Raw genomic sequence first — 18,941 nt, forward strand, 5'->3', positions numbered from 1 at the left:
TGTGGTTAAAAGAAAGCCGTGGAGAACCCTAAGTTTTCAATGATTAACAGGGCACTTATAGCATCCTTCCCTTCTTCCTCTCTCTTCCTTCCTTCTTCTCTGACTCCTGCTCCCAAGGGATAAGGGTATTTAATCAGAATTTAACAATGCTACCATCAGAGGAGGGATCCAGGTGGCCTGCTGTTTTAAACAATGTTCTCTCCAGTTGCTTTCAGTGGCTTCTTTGAAGAAGGACATCAAAGGGAGTTTGTGAATTTGAGAACTACAGAATTTACTCAAACACGCTTAAGTAAGGATTGTTCGAGCTAGTGAAAATTAAAAAAGCAGAAAGCCTCATTGCACCTACCTTGTAATCTGATGGATGGTTTTATCCAGGGCTTTCAGATACAGTAATAAGCAATCATTCTACTTTTTAAATTTATAAACCATTTTCTCAAAATAGCCTGTGGAACTTGAGAACATTTCCTCCTGTGTAGAATCTAGAATGAAATAGCACAGGTGTTGGATCTGCAGAGTGAAGTGTTACCAGGAGACGCAGACTCCAGCTCGGGTGCGTGCTTCCGGGGTTACGGTTATCGCTTTAGTACCCAGATTCGCTGTGTAAGACCTTCTTTCCCCTTGGCTGTGACATCACCTCTTTTCTCCAGGCCTAACCTCAGCCTAACCTAGATAAGCCACAGGCCCCCTGGAAAATGCTCACTCTGAAACAGGCAATTTTATTCTATGCAATCACAGGATGGGGGGTGATTGCTCAGGACCACTGTGCTGGGGCCCTGAGTGTCTATCGATACTATCTGGATTAGATCTGCACTCCACGGTTCTCTGCTGCTGTGCAAATGTACAAATGTGTTTTTCAGAACTGCCATTTTTCTGACTTCATGGACAAGCAAACTGGGTATGTCACTGAGAACCTGCTGGCAACCCCGATCGTGATGGGCAAGGAGGTGCTGGCTGTGGTCATGGCGGTCAACAAAAGAAATGCGCCTGAGTTTTCTAAACAAGATGAAGAGGTAACGCTAACCCTGGGCATCCAGCAGGAGGCTCAGATAACTTATGTGTTATATATCCGAAAGAAAGATGTCATACCTAATTTGTCTCTCTCTGCCATCCGTAGGTCTTTTCCAAATACCTCGCCTTTGTTTCTGTCATCCTAAAGCTTCATCATACCAACTACCTGCACAGTGTTGAATCTCGAAAAAGCCAGGTAAAGGGAAGGTGGCATTAATCACTCCATGCTGACCTGTTCTGACATAAATACCCATAAGTCACAAGCTCAGACCCCTCCTTTCCCATGGTGGGGGTGTAAGCCACATGGAGCAGTTCCCCAAACTTCAGTGCCAGGTGTCCCTTCATGATCTGTCCTAGCTTCTTTTCCCCACCTGCCTACTCCTCCATTTGTATATGTAACTGGCTTGTCTTTCTTCAGTCTTTATCCGAAGTAGCCATGTTTTCTTCATCTATGATATGGCAGTGAATAATTATAGTACCTACCCCACATGGTTATTGTGATTATAAAATGTTCATTAGATAAATTTGTTTTCATAAAGTTTTTTAGCAGTTCCTGGTACATAAAGCTATTAATTTGAGGAGCAAACCATTCCTCTGAATTCTGTTTTTTCCTTGAGCCAGAGTATGAAGAACAACACTGGTAACCATGATACCTGGGTCTGGACCACTCTCCAGACCTGTTTCTTCATTAACACAATGGTGGGAAGGGGGTCGGGATGGAAGGCTTCCACGATCCCTTCCTATTCCAAATGTTCAAGTAGGGCTACCTCTGACTAGCTCAGGATGCACGGAAGGAGGCATGCGGCTTTCTCCCAGTGAGGGTCATCAAGAGCCCATGGACCACCAATACTGGACTCTAGGCCCAGGGACAGTATCTGCATCCAGTTTTAAGTCATTTGCACTTCGAAGTTAAAACACTTGGACATAGGGAACATTAAGAGCTTCACCTTTTTAGCCCACAGCCTTGCAAAGGTCTACTCATCATCCCACACAGAGAGTCAGTGTTTTCCAATGTGGACATGTTGAAAAATGAAATTGTGCTGTCCTTCTAGACTCTAGTGACATGGATTCATTTTATTTGATATACCTCCCAGCTAAAGCTCTATCTTTTCATCATGTATTTCATTCTAACTGTTTTCTTTTCAATATCTATTTTCAGATCCTTATGTGGTCAGCCAATAAAGTATTTGAAGAGCTCACAGATGTTGAGCGACAGTTTCACAAAGCTCTCTACACGGTCCGAGCATATCTGAACTGTGAACGATACTCCATTGGACTGCTAGACATGACCAAGGAGAAGGTCCTCCCTGTTCCCTATATTTTGTCTTGCTTAAAATCACCTGTAAAATACAACTTACAGGAAATGCAATCCATTAAAAAATGGATCCATTATGTAAATAATCAGTCATGATAGATCACAAGAACCAGTGCCAAGAAAGCATGGTACAAACAGGTAAAACAGGTGCACTCTGGAGCAAAAAAAGACTTAGGCTTTTCCATTTTCTAGTTGTCTGTGTCTTCAATGAGTCTTTTTTAAATATTGATTGGCTTTATTTTTTAAGACACATTTTAGGTTTATAGCAAAAATGAGCAGAAAGTTCAGCAAACTCCCATGTTCTCTACCCCCCAACCCCAGTTTCCCCTGTTACCTATTCCTCCCATTGAAACATCTCTCATTAATGTGATACATTTGTTACTGTTGATGAATCAATGTAGATACATTATTATTAACTAAAGTCCACAGTTGACATTCTGGTTCACTCTTTGTGTTATACAGTCTATGGGTTTTTGCAAATGCTTTATGTCATATCTCTGCCATTGCAGTAGCATACAGAATAGTTCAACTAAAAATCCTGTGCTCTACCTAGTATCCCTCCCTCTTTCTGCCCCAAGTCTGTGGCAACACTGATTTTTACTCCCTCTATCATTATGCCTTTTCCATATACCATGTAGTTTATGTGTGTAGCTTTTTCAGATTGGGTTATTTCCCTTAGCAGTGTGTATTTAAGTTTCCTCCATATCTTTTTATGGCTCAAATTCTTTTTAAAATTTATTTATTTTTGATAGAGAGAAAGAGAGAGAGAGAAAGGGAGAGAGATGAGAAGCATCAACTTGTAGTTGCAGCATTTTAGTTTTTCATTGATTGCTTATTGTATGTACCTTGATCCGGGGGCTCTAGCTGAGCCAGTGACCCCTTGCTCAAGTCAGTGACCTTGGGCTTAAAGCCAGCGACCTTGGGATCATGTCCATGATCCCAGGCTCAAGTCATCAATGCTGTGCTTAAGCTGTTGAAGCCATTGCTCTAGCTGGATGAGCCTTACACTCAAGCCAGTAACCTCAAAGTTTCGAATCTGTGTCCTCAGTGTCCCAGATTGATGCTCTATCCACTGTGCCACCTCTGGTCAGGCACAAAGTCCATTTTTAAAATACTGAATAATATTCCATTGTCTGGATGCACCACAGTTTATTCATTCACTTATTGAAAGACATTTTGGTTGCTTCCAAATGTTGGCTATTATAAATAAAGTGTAGATTTTTATGTGAACATAAGTTTTCACTTCCTTTGAGTAAATACCAAGGAAGGCTATTGCTGGATCACATGGTAAGACTATATTTAAGTTTATAAGAAATTGCCAGACTGTCTTCTAAAGTAGCTGTACCATTTTGCATTCCCAGACAATAAATGAGAATTTCTATTGCTCCACCTCTTTGCCAGCAGTTGGTGATGTCAGTATTATGGACATACACATTCTAATAGATGTGTATGATATCTCATTGTCTTAATTTGCATTTCCCTGATGACATGTGAAGTGAAATATCTTTTCATATGCTTATTTACCATATGTATATAAGCCATTTGTTCAGATTTTGCACCCTCTCCCTTTTGTATTTTTCTGAAGTGAGAAGTGGGGACTCCTGCATGTGCCCAACAGGAATCCACCCGGCATGCCCACTGGCAGCGATGCTCTGCCCATCTGGGCCATTGCTTCATTGCAGCAGGAGCCATTCTAGCACCTGAGGCTGAGGCCATGGAGCCATCCTCAACTTTGCTCCAATGAAGCCTTGGCTGCCAGAGGGAAAGAGAGAGATAGAGAAAAAGGAGAGGGAGAAAGGTAGAGAAGCAGATGGGTGCTTCTCTTGTGTGCCCTGGCCGGGAATTGAACCCGGGACTTCACACATCGGGCTGATGCTCTACCACTGAGCCAACCGGCCAGGGCTTTGCCTACTTCTTAACTACAGTGTTTATCTCTTATTGTTTAATTTTAAGAGTTCTTTGTATATTTTGTATGCAAGTCCTTTATCCGATATATGTTTTACAAATATTCTCTCTCAATCTGTGGCTTGTATTTTTATTCTTTTCACAGTGTCTTTTGCAGAAAAGAACATTTTAATTTTAATGAAATCTAATTTTACATATTTTTTTTCATAGATTGTGCTTTTGGTGACATATCTAAAAAGTCCCACCAAACCTAAATTCACCTAGGTTTTCTCCTATGTCATTTTCTAAAAGTTTGATAGCTTTGTATTTTACATTTAGGTCTATGATTCATTCTGTGTTATTTTTGTGTGTGAAGGATGTAAGATCTGAGTCTAGATTTTTTTTTGTTTTTTGCATGTTGATGTCCAGTTGTTCCAGTACAATGGTCAAAAAGACTATCCTTTCTCCATTGTCTTTGCTCCTTTGCCAATCAGTTGACTGTATTTGTTTGGGTCTATTTCTGGGCTGTCTAATCTGTTCCAGTGATTTGTCTCTATCTTCACCAATACCACACCATCCTGATTATTGTAGCTTCAGGGTAGGTAAGGCTTGAAGTCATGTAGTGTCAGTTTTCTGACTTTGTTTTTTTTTTTCAGCAAGTCATTTAACCTCCCTGATTCTTGGTTCACTCATCTGTAAAATGAGGATATCTCTCTTATCAGTTGTGAGAAATATATACATATATATATATATGCACATACATATATACATACACACACACATGCCCACATACTATATACATATATATGGTGCCTAATACATAATAGTGGCATAATAAATGACATTGTCATTACCAATTCAAGGTTTTATAGTCTAAAAAGTTGAAATTATTTTCAAGTAGAAATAATTCAATATTTAATATATTCGCACACAATATAATGCTCATTTCTCATCTTGTTTCATTAATTCTGTTGTAGCTCTTCTAGTTCAACATAACTAATAAAGCCCGACCTGTGGTGGCACAGTGGATAAAACATTGACCTGGAATGCTTAGGTTGCCAGTTCGAAACCCTGGGTTTGCCAGGTCATATGGGAGTTGATGCTTCCTGCTCCTCCCCCCTTTCTCTCTCTCTCTCTCTGTCTCTTCTCTCTCTCTAAAAATGAATAAATAAAAACAATCTTTAAAAAATAAGAGATAAAAAAACATAACTAATGAATATCATATCACTTATATTTCTTCCTGTCCATGTGACTGTAAGTTATTTTTCCAGCATAACTGTTTGAAGTAGATTAATACAGGACCAAGCATGAGGAGAGCTCAGTTTTGATCCCAGCTCTGGGAATTTCTAGTTGATTATATTGGTTAGGACGTTTTTGGCTACAAGTAGCATTAGACCCAGACAAAAGCATCTTTAATGATAAGATAGTTATTATTTTATTTAATAAGAAGTCCCAAGGTGGGACAGTTCTAAGGCTGATTAATTCAGATCTCAGGACAATCATCAAAGTCCTAGGTGTTTTCCCCATTATCCTGGGCTGGTCTTTGCTTTCTTCAGTATGTGGGTGAGTCCTCTCTAATGGTGGCAAGATGGCTCTTCCAGCTCAAGGCATGGACATAGACATGACAATGTCTGTGACAATAATGCATGACAACACCCTGCACGTGTCATTTTCATTACCTTTCCTTTGAAGAACACCTTTCCCAGGAGCCCCTCTGGCAGACGTCTTCTCCGTCTTCATTGTCCACAACCAGGCCACCTTCCTGCCTTCAAACTAGTCCAAGTAACCTCATATAAACCACTTGTGGGCTGTGCCAGGCCTATAATCCCTGGACAGATTACCACCCAATGCCCAAATAAAATTGGGTTCTGTTAGCAAAGAAGAGAGGAGACTGGACATTAAGTAAGGCAACCAACACTCTTGGCTGTTTTCAAGACCTTGGCAAGGTCTCTCAGCCTATCTAGATTTAGTTTAATTATATATAAAAGAGCTGCTTTCTAGTGAGTACTTTTAAATATGTGTCATGGTAGTTGCTCTGTATGTAATATTCAATAAATTCTTACTACAACCCTATAGTATAAATTCCATTATTATCCCCATTTAACCAACGAAAAAGATTAAGTGACTTGTTCATAGTCATGAGTTCCTATAAGCAGTATTGCTGGGAATTACAAATCTTTTTCAGATCTAAAATTCCAGAATTATAATTTAAAATAAAATTTGCAAACACATGAAATTCCTATAACCTATAGTAGGCCATGAAACAGTTTCTTTAATAATGTTTACTATCATTGCCTCCAGGAATTCTACGATGAATGGCCAATCAAACTTGGAGAGGTCGAGCCTTATAAAGGTCCGAAGACACCAGATGGCAGAGTAAGTGCGGGCACCTTCCTTGGTACTATCTTGTGGTGCAAGGTGCTAAATCCAGAGGCCGCCGTGCATAGAGAAGAGAACATAAGCCCGAGAAGGCCCGGGTTCTAGTCCTGTAACTTCCTCTGGGACCTTGTGGTAGTAGAAAGAGTACTGCACATGGAGTTTGAAGTTCCAGTGTCAGCCCCGCGCCAGGTCAGCTGGGTGACCCTTGCCTTAACTCACTGTTTAATGTCTCAGTTTCCTTCTCTGTAAAGTCAGGGCTTGGGACCAGTGGTTCTGATCAGCGAGGGACACATCAGAGCTACTTGCACAGCTTTTTTTTTTTTTTTGTATTTTTCTGAAGCTGGAAACGGGGAGAGACAGTCAGACAGACTCTCGCATGCGCCCGACCGGGATCCACCTGGCACACCCACCAGGGGGCGATGCTCTGCCCACCAGGGGGCGATGCTCTGCCGCGACCAGAGCCACTCTAGCGCCTGGGGCAGAGGCCAAGGAGCCATCCCCAGCGCCCGGGGCATCTTTGCTCCAATGGAGCCTCGGCTGCGGGAGGGGAAGAGAGAGACAGAGAGGAAGGGGGGGGTGGAGAATCAAATGGGCGCTTCTCCTATGTGCCCTGGCCGGGAATCGAACCCGGGTCCCCTGCACGCCAGGCCGACGCTCTACCGCTGAGCCAACCAGCCAGGACTTGCACAGCTTTTTAAACGTCCTGTGTCCAAGTTCTTCTTCGGACATCCTGCATTGGCACTGGCATTGGCATCTCCAGGGAAGGGTTGGGGTAGATTTACTTCCCCGCTTGACTGCAAGCGTCGCAGGGCAGGAACCAGGTTTCACCATTGCATCCCCAGCACGCAGGAAAGGGAAGGAAATGGGACAGAGTGTGTCCAGGCCTCAGATGCTTCATCTGTCCAAGGATGTAGAGAGGCTGGTTCTCAGCATACCCACCAAATCTGGCTTCTGAGGCACCTGCTCAGACAAACCCGTGCTGGAGGGGGAAGTGCTTCCTCCAGTGGGGTGGGGGTGGGGGGAACAGTGACTGAGGCTGGGAAATTATGTGATTTGTTCCCCTGGGCTTGTCAGTCAGATATTTCTGGACGGTAGAGAAGGATTAGTTAAAGGAAAAACAAGTTCCCCTAAAAATTGTTCAGGTGAGTTCAACCTTTTAAATTTAGTTCAACAGGCTTGTTCTGTAGGTAAGTGGCCAATAATATTTCTAGTTTGATTACAAGCTTGTAATCAGAACATGAGCAGTTTGGTAGATGCAGAAAAAATGTGGTTAGGAAATAAGGCACTATTAAGATGAGTTTTTAAGTATAAATTCTTTATTGAAAAGTGTTTTTGAGGAAATAAGATTTTTCTCATAATCCCTCTCTTTGCTCTAAGGAAATCATCTTTTATAAAATCATTGATTACATTTTACATGGAAAAGAAGAGATCAAAGTGATTCCGTGAGTATTGTCATAAAGCAGCTGCAGGAATTGCCGTTTTATTTTTGTGCACAGAGTATATCTCTGTAGAGCAATGATTTTCTTTCTTCTAATCTTCCTCAAGGACGCCGCCCGCAGACCACTGGACTCTCGTGAGTGGGTTGCCAACATATGTTGCTGAGAATGGATTTGTAAGTTATCGAACAAATTCAAATCTTAAGCTATATTGGCTGAAACTCTTATTTGCTAAGAGATGCAGACAAATGTGAATGTATCAAGGATAAGTAAGGTGGCCAGTTCTATACAAGTCATAGGAAAGAGCAACCTTAGAGGTTGAATGTGGGTTAACTTGGGATTGTCAAACTCTTGAGAAAATAGCTCATCAGCAGGAGAAAGGTGGATCCATTCCCAGCTTTTTTTTTTAAATCCCATAAATGTTTACTTATATTTGCCTTGTAGCAAAAAGGATTTAACTTTCAACAACCAGATAAAGCAATAAAACACAAAATAAAAATAGGCGTAAAATCAAAAGAAAAAACATCAAGAGAGACACGTACATTAGAGCCAGAACTAAAGGTCACAATGACCTGCTCCTCAGGGCCCTCCACGGTCATTAAATTAGGCTGCTCATTTGCTCTAACCTTCCCACAGAGCTTAGAAAAGGGGAAACTGATCAGTTACAGAACTGACTGTGCTCCTGAGACAAAATCAAGTTGTTTAGAATAAAACACTGTATATTCTGATACAAAGACTAGAAAGACATGTTTTCCTTAGTGTCTCCATGAAATGAATACATGTAATGCAATAAATAACGGCATCACCTAAGCAATCCACACAGTGGGCCCCAGCTGTTCATTCCGCAGCCCCACAAATTTCCGAGTCCTTTGAAGTCCGTGACCATGATTCGTGCTGAGTTTAATTTGATTTCAAGGGCAGTTCCCTTGGTCAAGACTTTTGAAGCATGGATGATTCCTGACAAAAGAGAAAAATGTATAAAGAGAGCACTTTGTCATTGATCGCAATGCAAAGTGTAGTGAATGATAAAGGCAGTGAGGACCTCTGCCCTGGTCCGTCAGGTGGGGGCGGGGCACTGGAGGCCAGGTCTGATGGAGAGAGGTCAAGTGCAGGCAGACAACAAACAAGCCATCTCTGGTCGGTCCTATAGGTCTTAAGGCTAAAAGACAGGGTCACCCATAGCTTTTCCGTTTGGCCTCAACCACACTCCCCGCTTTCTCGTGGCTGAACTTTTCCCCCAAGTTGGGCTTCTCCACCATCTGTGTCACTTTTGACATCGAGATTCCTCCCTGCAAGAATGTTCGATGCTTTCAACATTTCTTTATGTTGACATTTCTCTTTATTCCCTCTTCAGATCCAAGGTTACAGCATTTATTTGCATATTTGTTTTTTCTTTAGTGTTGTCCTTGTGTTTTGGGCAGTGTTTTGGGCACCTAGTAGTTCCTTAGAGGCTGGAAGAGAGGGGAAAGGAGCAGAGATGCGGCTAAACGCCCTCCACTGGCTTAGTCAGCAGGAGAGACGCCAGCTTCAATGCTCAGCAAATTTGGCCCCGCCAAGGTCCAGTGTGAATAACTTGCTTGTGAGCCATGGAGACCTATGGAAGAAATACACAGGATGCGTTCTCTCTTCGGCCTTGTAGGCTTAATGGCTCCAACACGTGCTGTTTCAGTACCTGTGTTTCCTCTCACTTTACAGATATGCAACATGCTGAATGCGCCTGCAGATGAATACTTCACATTTCAGGTAACCTCACCCTCTGCCAGGCCTCCGCTCTCAGCGCTGAAACGAGGAGAGCGTTGCCCCCTTCATGGTCTGCATTAGACTGAGAGACAATACCCACCCTCCCCCCAAAACATCCTGAAGCATTTGGAAAATATCTAAATGCTAAATTAGATGGGTCAGACTTTAAGTGCTGCTGAAATTCTGCAGAAGAAAAGCTCCATATGGTTGAAAATAGAGAAGGCTTCATGGGAGAGGTGTGGCTTAGCCTGGGTCCCGCAGGATGACCAAACAAACTGACAGGAGGAGGCTGTGGAAAGAGTCACGTGGTCTGCTGAGCGCTTGGCTACCTGTGCTTCGCCACGTGCTGTGCAGGCATCATGCCAAGTTCTCAGACTGCGGAGGCAGCAGAATTACCTGCGAGCTCATTCAAGATTCATGCTCAAGCCCTGGCCGGTTGGCTCAGTGCTAGAGTCAGCCTGGTGTGCGGGGGACCCGGGTTAGATTTCCGGCCAGGGCACATAGGAGAAGCGCCCATTTGCTTCTCCACCCCACCCCCTCCTTCCTCTCTGTCTCTCTCTTCCCCTCCCGCAGCCAAGGCTCCATTGGAGCAAAGATGGCCCGGGCACTGGGGATGGCTCCTTGGCCTCTGCCCCAGGCGCTAGAGTGGCTCTGGTTGCGGCAGGGCGACGCCCCGGAGGGGCAGAGCATCGCCCCCTGGTGGGCAGAGCGTCTCCCCTGGTGGGCGTGCCGGGTGGATCCCGGTCGGGCGCATGCGGGAGTCTGTCTGACCGTCTCTCCCCGTTTCCAGCTTCAGAAAAATACAAAAAAAAAAAAAAAAAAAAAAAGTTAAAAAAAAAAAGATTCATGCTCAGAGATTATGAAGCAAAAAAAAAAAAAAAAAAAAAAAAAAAAAAAAAAAAAAAAAAAAAAAAAAAAAATCTTGCGTGTGGCCCTGGGCCACACTTTGAGAAGCACTCCTTAATATCTGTATCCCCCACTAGACTGTTGTCATCTGGCGGTTAGTGCCTGTGATTTATTCATGTTTGTACTCAGCAACTAGCTAGGTCCTGGTACATCATAGGGGCTTGACAGATGTTTACTAGATAGAAGTACATCTCAGAACAAAAGACTTCCTGGATGGAGCAGTCAGGAAAACAGACTGATTTCAACAGAAGAGATTTAATATGAGAAGTTAGCTGAACAGGTGTTGGAGGATAGAAAACAGGAGCAGGGAACACTGAGATAACACAGAGACGAGTGCTTCTCATCCCTCAGGCTAGGGAGACAGAGAGCAGAGGTTCGGGTTGTTACAGCGTAGACACTTGGGCCTAGGACACTTAATTGAATGTACCAGAATACTTTTATGACTGTATAATCCTACAGATGTTCTGATACAACATAGGAAGTTGCATCTAACACCCACAGATTATTCTTTCTTTAAATTAAAAATAACCCAAGCAGGGAGTGGAGGGATGGTGGCTATAAAGGGCTAAGGCAGCGGAGCCTGGGTTAGTTCTGTGTCTCAGTTCTAGTGGAGGGTGCACATATCTACACATGTGACAAATTTGCAAAGAACCACACACACACACACAAATACACATGAATCTGGTGAGATCCGAATAAACGTCATGGATCATACCAATCTATTTCCTGGGGTTTTTTTTTTTTTTTTTGGTTTTTTTTTTTGTATTTTTCTGAAGCTGGAAACCGGGAGAGACAGTCAGACAGACTCCCGCATTCGCCCGACCGGGATCCACCCGGCACGCCCACCAGGGGCGACGCTCTGCCCACCAGGGGGCGATGCTCTGCCCATCCTGGGCGTCGCTCTGCCGAGACCAGAGCCACTCTAGCGCCTGGGGCAGAGGCCAAGGAGCCATCCCCAGTGCCCGGGCCATCTTTGCTCCAGTGGAGCCTTGGCTGCGGGAGGGGAAGAGAGAGACAGAGAGGAAGGAGGGGGGGGGTGGAGAAGCAAATGGGCGCTTCTCCTATGTGCCCTGGCCGGGAATTGAACCCGGGTCCCCCGCACGCCAGGCCGACGCTCTACCGCTGAGCCAACCGGCCAGGGCCTATTTCCTGGTTTTGATAGTGTTCTATAGTGACACAGATGTGACCACTGAGAAAACTGGGGGAAGGGTACATGGGACCTCTGTACACTTCGTTTGCAACATCCTGTGAATCTATAATTACTTCAGAATTTAAAACTAAAAAAATAACTTAAGTGTTTCTCTCGTGTGTAGAAAGGACCTGTAGATGAAACGGGCTGGGTCATTAGAAACGTCTTGTCCCTGCCTATTGTCAACAAGAAAGAAGACATTGTGGGAGTAGCTACATTTTACAACAGGAAGGATGGAAAACCTTTTGATGAGTATGACGAGCACATTACTGAGGTAAGTGCAATTATAAAATAAGGGAGGCAGATGAAATTAATGAAATAATAGAAGATGCGTAATTATTTGTTATTCTGGAGTGATATTTGTGAAGGGCAATTAAGACATGAGTCACACATAGTTGCAACCAACATGTTGTTATTGTATCATTTCTCTTTCCGGACTTCTGTAAACTGCAACATTTTTTACTAAAGTATGAACTTCTGGCTTACCAAAATTCTTCACAAGCCTAGGAAACGGGAAAGAAGGTTCCTCTCCTTTCTCTCCACCCCCTCCTAGTCCCTACAGTTCCTGTTCTTACCCCCAGCCCTCTCTCTGATTTTCAAGTCATGCCTATTCTACTGGATTTTTGTTATTTCTCTCCTCTGATAAAGTATTCAGGTGCATGGTGCACTTTGGAAATCGGGGCTTAGTCAAATTTTACTGTCAGGGGCATTATTAGTATGTCTTTTTCTTTAGATTAACGGAGTTTGAGAGGGAAGTGTGTGGTTGCTGCCTTTAAACAAATTTTTCTTTAATTTTAGAGAATCAAATCACATTTTATACATTTCAGACACTCACGCAATTTCTTGGATGGTCTCTTTTAAATACTGATATCTATGAGAAAATGAATAAGCTAGAAAACAGAAAGAACATAGCTCAGGAAATGCTCATGAACCAGACGAAGGCTTCTTCTGATGAAATCAAGTCTATTTTGGTAAGTGGGCAATTTAGTCCTGCGGACATTAGGAGGTATCTAACCAGGGCTTCTGCAGTTCACCTAATAACTCGGAGGTCTGACTAATGAGAAGAGTCTTAGTCTTGAGCTAAGGCAAGGAGGCAAAGGAGGAGGAGTTAAGGAGGGACGGGGTGGCCCAGGGTACATAGACCCTGACTGGGCTTCTAGGCTGCTTGGTTGGAATAGCACTTTGTTAAAAATAGCTTCTGGCTCGCCCTGGCCGGTTGGCTCAGTGGTAGAGCGTCGGCCTGGCGTGCAGAAGTCCCGGGTTCGATTCCCGGCCAGGGCACACAGGAGAGGCGCCCATCTGCTTCTCCACCCCTCCCCCTCTCCTTCCTCTCTGTCTCTCTCTTCTCCTCCCGCAGCGGAGGCTCCATTGGAGCAAAGATGGCCTGGGCGCTGGGGATGGCTCCTTGGCCTCTGCCCCAGGCGCTAGAGTGGCTCTGGTCGCGACAGAGCGACGCCCCTGAGGGGCAGAGTATCGCCCCCTGGTGGGCGTGCCGGGTGGATCCCGGTCGGGCGCATGCGGGAGTCTGTCTGACTGTCTATCCCCGTTTCCAGCTTCGGGGGAAAAAAAAAATAGCTTCTGGCTCTGTAGGAGCTTGAATAGTGATATCTAGATTCAAGTGTGTTACCAAGAAAAAGAATATTTCCAGGAAGGGAAATATATCAGTCAGCTATTGCCATGTAATGCTGCTTAACAACCACATTTACTGAAATTCTCATTGGCCAAACATGTTCAAGATGAACATCACAGATGATAGGAAAGCAAGTAGTTATTTGCTAACAGGTTCTAATTCCCACCAAATGAAGGAACAATATCACACTGTTTCTATCCCTTTTGTTTACCCAGCTTTTAGATTGTATGCATAGGTATAGTTTTGCTGGGTGGTTGCTTTATTTTGTTTTTTGTTTTGCTGGATGATTTGAGAATTAAGAGAATTTTCTAAGTTCTTTTAAAAAAATTTTTTTTTATTGATTTGAGGGGAGAGAGAGAGAGAGAGAAAGGAAAAGATGCACTTACTTGTTCTATTTAGTTGTGTACTTACTGATTGCTTCTTGTACGTGCCCTGACTGAGGATTGAACCTATAACCTCGGCACACCAGGATGATGCTTTATCCACTGAGCTACCCAACCAGGGTGAGAGGTAGAAAATTTGACTCGAGAGATTGAGAGGTTGAAGATGAGAAAGTCTGGGAAGAATAAAGGGAAATTGCTATAAATTAAAAAGAAATGTAAGCCACTCTATTTTCTTACCTACCATGTATACAAACCACCAGCCCCTCTCTCTCCTCTTATGATAGTTACCTTTTGGGGGAATAGAGAAATCAGTTATATTAGGTTATTTCTTGGAGAAAATTCTTTATAATCAGGTGCATTAGGTCTTCTTTGTATCCAGAATGCTTCTTCGTCGTGAAACTCATTACAGTATATTTAAAATATACTTTAAATGATTTTATGAGCAGAAGAATCAGAGAGGAATCTTCTCCTTTCTAGGAATTTCATACCTCAATTGTTTTTACATTTTAGAAATTCAAAGAGAAGTTAAATGTAGATGTAATTGAAGACTGTGAAGAAAAGCAACTTGTCACAATTTTGGTAAGTGTTTTACTTCTATCCTTAGTGCCTTTTGAATAAAATATATTAGGACATGCTTGCTCATTTTTCAAGTATATGTTTCAAGTTTCTTCTTCCCTGGCAACTTTTAAAGCTGAAAAGAGAGGTTAGTTCTTCTCAAGAGTCGTCTTCTGGCCCTGCCCGATTGGCTCAGTGGTAGAGCATTGGCCTGGCGTGCAGAGGTCCCGGGTTTGATTCCCGGCCAGGGCACACAGGAGAAGCGCCCATTTGCTTCTCCACCCCTCCCCCTCTCCTTCCTCTCTGTCTCTCTCTTCCCCTCCCGCAGCCAAGGCTCCATTGGAGCAAAGATGGCCCGGGCGCTGGGGATGGCTCCTTGGCCTCTGCCCCAGGCGCTAGAGTGGATCTGGTCTCGGCAGAGCGACGCCCCGGATGGGCAGAGCATCGCCCCTTGGTGGGCAGAGTGTCGCCCCTGGTGGGCGTGCCGGGTGGATCCCGGTCGGGCGCATGTGGGAGTCTGTCCGACTGTCTTTCCCCGTTTCCAGCTTCAGAAAAATACAAAAAAAAAAAAAAAAGAGTCGTCTTCTGCCTCCCTGCTTTTCTTCCTCTCTGTCCCCTACCGTCCTATCCACACACATAATTTAGAATCACAGCTAACCCAGGCTATGGCCTAAGGGACTTGAGGTGCCGAGTCTGGAGGTGCCATGTCCTGATCTATTTTAATAGCTCAGTGTTACGCCATGGCCCCCCCAGAGCACATGACAGGGTTACAGAACATAGGACCCTTCTGGGCACTATTATCAGCACCATCCCTAGCTTCGCTCCTGGAGCCTGGAGTAATTCAGTTTTCTTTTGTTTTTAGTTGTCATTGGGCCATCTGTTATTTCTGGTTTTGAAATGTACTCTTTTTCCAATTCATCAGTCCTGTATTTTGCGTGTCTACTGTTAAACCTAACCAAACTCATCCTCCCCTGTTTATGATTACACTCATCTAATAAGTTTTTAATTCCAGAGACAACCTTTTTCATTTTTAGAATGTACATTTAATTTTTTTTTAAGATTCCAACTTTTCATCATTTTATTTGTGTATATTTTTCTCTATTTTCTTGACTTGATTGGCCACAGTCATTTTAAATTTTCTATCCCAATAGCTGAATTACCTGTAGGTCTGGTTCTGCTGTCCAGTTTCACTCTTAGCTTTTAGTCACTTGATCATCTTAAAGCATGCTTCATGATATTTTATTTTTATTAAAAACTGGACATTGTGTATAAAAAAACTTTAGGGGCTTCAGCTGGTATTAACTTTTGGCAAAGAGGATTAAATTTCCTTTTGGCAGGTGAATAACGTTTGGTTTAGATTTTTTTTTTTTTTTTTTTTTTGAGGGCAGGGGGATGATTCATTTCAGATTTGCCCTTTACGACAAAGGATTGAGCCATTATTTCTAGAGTGCAGCCCTTCTGGAATCCTAACTGAAAACTGAGGTCTCTAAGCCTTACATTCTAAAAGTTTGAATACAATTTGATTGAAATTGAAATAATGTCACATTTATTTCCCCCACTAACTACCTCATCTTGTTTTCCTCTGATTCTTTGCCATCCGTGAGTTAAGTCTTCTGCCTTCTAACCTAAGACGTGTTGAATATCTCACCTTCCCCCTTCCCATCTTTGATAGCCTCTGTCTTCCTGTCCTTTGCTACCGAAAAGCTGGTGGCCTTTGAGCCCTGTTTGAGGGTTCCATGTCCACCCTGCATAGTTTGTGTCACCTGAGGCTCCCGTTCTTCTTGGCTCGACCTCTAAGCCCTTTCCTCACACACTTGGCCCAGAAAAGAACCCTTCCTTCCCTTTACCTGCCTTCAGCAACGTACATCTTCTTGTAAAACAGAATTTTAAGTGACATCCATGACACCTTAGAAATTCTCCAGTTGTCTATTTAGAGGAGAAAGGGCCTTATATGGGGGAAGCTGTAAAATGGGTAAAGAACCAGTAGTTTTACCAAAACACACTATTTTAATGGAAAATCGGCTCTAGGTTTGCCCCAAATCATGGCTGCATAAAACATAAGAAATTGAGAAACAAACAAGTATTTCAGAGGGATTCTTTAAAATTATCTCGGCATAATTGCATAGTTATTTATGTGTCTGTACTCACCTTGATTCTCCCTCCAGGTGTGCCCTTTAACTCTAGATTCAGGGAAGGCCCGGCCCTGTTTTATAGGTGTGACAACAGGTGCACATCACTGTGCTGGGAAGGGCTGAGGCAGCCGTGTACTGGCCCAGACAAAGGAGAGCTCTCCTGTCACCTTTCTCTTGTTTTCCAGAACATTTCGGGTTATTCATAGATAGAAGATTTGGAAAGAACTCCCCAGAGAAGTGCCGCACTCAATCATCCTTTTTAGTCAATATTTTTTCATTCACTCAGTAATTACTGAGACGTAGTGTAACACAAAGAACTTTGGCCCTGGCCGGTTTGCTCAGTGGTAGAGCATCGGCCTGGCGTGCAGAAGTCCCGGGTTCGATTCCCGGCCAGGGCACACAGGAGAAGCGCCCATATGCTTCTCCACCCCTCCCCCTCTCCTTCCTCTCTGTCTCTCTCTTCCCCTCCCGCAGCCAAGGCTCCATTGGAGCAAAGATGGCCCGGGTGCTGGGGATGGCTCCTTGGCCTCTGCCCCAGGTGCTAGAGTGGCTCTTGTTGCAACAGAGCATCGCCCCCTGGTGGGCAGAGCGTCGCCCCCTGGTGGGCGTGCCGGGTGGATCCCGGTCGGGCGCATGCGGGAGTCTGTCTGACTATCCCCGTTTCCAGCTTTGGAAAAATACAAAAAAAAAAAAAAAAAAGAACTTTATCAGGTCCTGAAGGCAGAAGATAGTATGGTCTGGTTTTTTTTTTTTTTTTATCTAGTTCAGGATTATTAGGGAGACAAAAATACAAGTAATGACGCTGCCCTGAATGGACAGGTTCACAGACTGTGAGCATCAAGGGCGTGGAGATGGCTGGAGGTGAGAGGGGGAAGAGAGACGTACAGACCAGAGCGTGGAGACACAACGTAGCTTGCTGTCTTAGGGAAACCAAAGACAGCTGGCTGGAGCCAGAGCCATGGTGAGCAGAGAGAGGAGCAGCCTGTGAGGCAGGAGGCTGGAGACACCACGACAGCCCAGCACACTGAGACCCAGGAAGTGACCTGCGGGTGTTTCCGAGCATCCTTCTGGCAGCAGGTGAAGCAGCCCACGCGGCAGCTCCCTCCCCACTCTGCAGAGAGGAGAAAATCAGCCTCGGGTGCAAGAGGTTCTACTTCTCAGACGAATCAAAAGCCTTTATTGTATCGACCTTTCTATATCACAGTCTTACCAGTGGGTGTTCTTCAAAACCTGTGATTTCTGTATTAAAGTGTTGTTTTACTGGTTCTTCTTTAACTGCACACGGGGCCTGGGAATCATCATTCTGAGAGCTTACTTCGTCTCTGCTAAAATGCATGTTTACATTTAAGTAGGACTGACCCTGAAATGCACGAACAAACAAGTTCGCACTTAGTCTTTTTGTAGCACCCTGGGAACTGTAGAGCAGAGACGGTCCCCAGCAGGGAGGCTCTGCAGCATAGGGCACCCACCACAGCCCCCAACTCTCCTCTCTTACTCTGATTTTTGAAAGCTGTGCTTATTTTCTGTCTCTCCTCATGAGAACATGTTTCATGTGACAACGTCTGCCTTGTTCATTGCTTTGTCCATAAAGCAGAGAACACAGAGAGGAACCAATAAATGTTGGATGACTAAATAATAGATGAGTAAGTGAAAAAGAAGAGCCTGTTTGGGCAAGGAATCAGGGAAGGTTTAGAGAGAGAAGGGAACAAAGGGCATAGATAGGTCCTATGAGAAATGGAAAAAGGTGTTCTGCAAAATATCACCATGGGCTGTGGATTGAGTCTCCGCTAATTTTCTTTGATACGTGCAAATAGAATTGGAATTGCTTTTTAGTTAAAACACCAAAGACAAAAACATTGCTAACATTCTTTCCATTTTACAGATGAGAAAACTGAGGCTTGTTCCATTTTTGAGAGATGTAGCTAATCCGAACCCAGAACTGAACACTAGTCTCCTGACTCCAAGCTATTGTTTAGCAGGAAAAACTTTGCCTAAAATGACAGTCTGAGAATGGCCTAGAAGGCCATGGGTGTGAGGGCCCAGCCCAGATTAGGGGCTGGAGGACCAGAAAACATAATTTTACCTAAAACATCCATATACCATTTGGTGTTGAAATTTGTATAAAAAAGTGTAAGGAAAACCTTAAGCTTACCAAGAGAAGTGACCTCATCACAGTATTAAGGACAGACAACGGACTCGGTAAATGCCCACTGAACTGAACTGCTTCTCCACGTCTATCCAGTAGACCTATATGGCATTTGCGAACTTCTGCCTCCTGGCGCTTTCTCTCCTACCAAATCAGCTGATTACACACCCCTCCAGAATACCTCCTTCTTTAATTCCTCCCTCGTGCCCCAGGGCATTCGATTTCTCCCACAGTCCCA

General features: G+C 43.9%; 1 protein-coding gene across 1 annotated transcript in view; it reads left to right on the top strand.

The window, feature by feature from the left end:
- Nucleotides 1-18,941, top strand: part of PDE6C (phosphodiesterase 6C) — a 47,071-nt gene that overhangs the window by 4,848 nt on the left and 23,282 nt on the right. Inside the window, exons 2-11 of the mRNA XM_066238677.1 lie at nucleotides 858-1,010; nucleotides 1,115-1,204; nucleotides 2,168-2,308; nucleotides 6,509-6,583; nucleotides 7,964-8,028; nucleotides 8,132-8,198; nucleotides 9,718-9,765; nucleotides 11,982-12,131; nucleotides 12,685-12,828; nucleotides 14,381-14,449. Coding sequence (XP_066094774.1) covers nucleotides 858-1,010; nucleotides 1,115-1,204; nucleotides 2,168-2,308; nucleotides 6,509-6,583; nucleotides 7,964-8,028; nucleotides 8,132-8,198; nucleotides 9,718-9,765; nucleotides 11,982-12,131; nucleotides 12,685-12,828; nucleotides 14,381-14,449 — 1,002 coding nt within the window. The remainder of the gene's footprint in view (nucleotides 1-857; nucleotides 1,011-1,114; nucleotides 1,205-2,167; nucleotides 2,309-6,508; nucleotides 6,584-7,963; nucleotides 8,029-8,131; nucleotides 8,199-9,717; nucleotides 9,766-11,981; nucleotides 12,132-12,684; nucleotides 12,829-14,380; nucleotides 14,450-18,941) is intronic.

The sequence above is a fragment of the Saccopteryx bilineata genome, chromosome 7 (genome assembly GCF_036850765.1).
Source record: "Saccopteryx bilineata isolate mSacBil1 chromosome 7, mSacBil1_pri_phased_curated, whole genome shotgun sequence".
Taxonomy (NCBI): Eukaryota; Metazoa; Chordata; class Mammalia; order Chiroptera; family Emballonuridae; genus Saccopteryx; species Saccopteryx bilineata.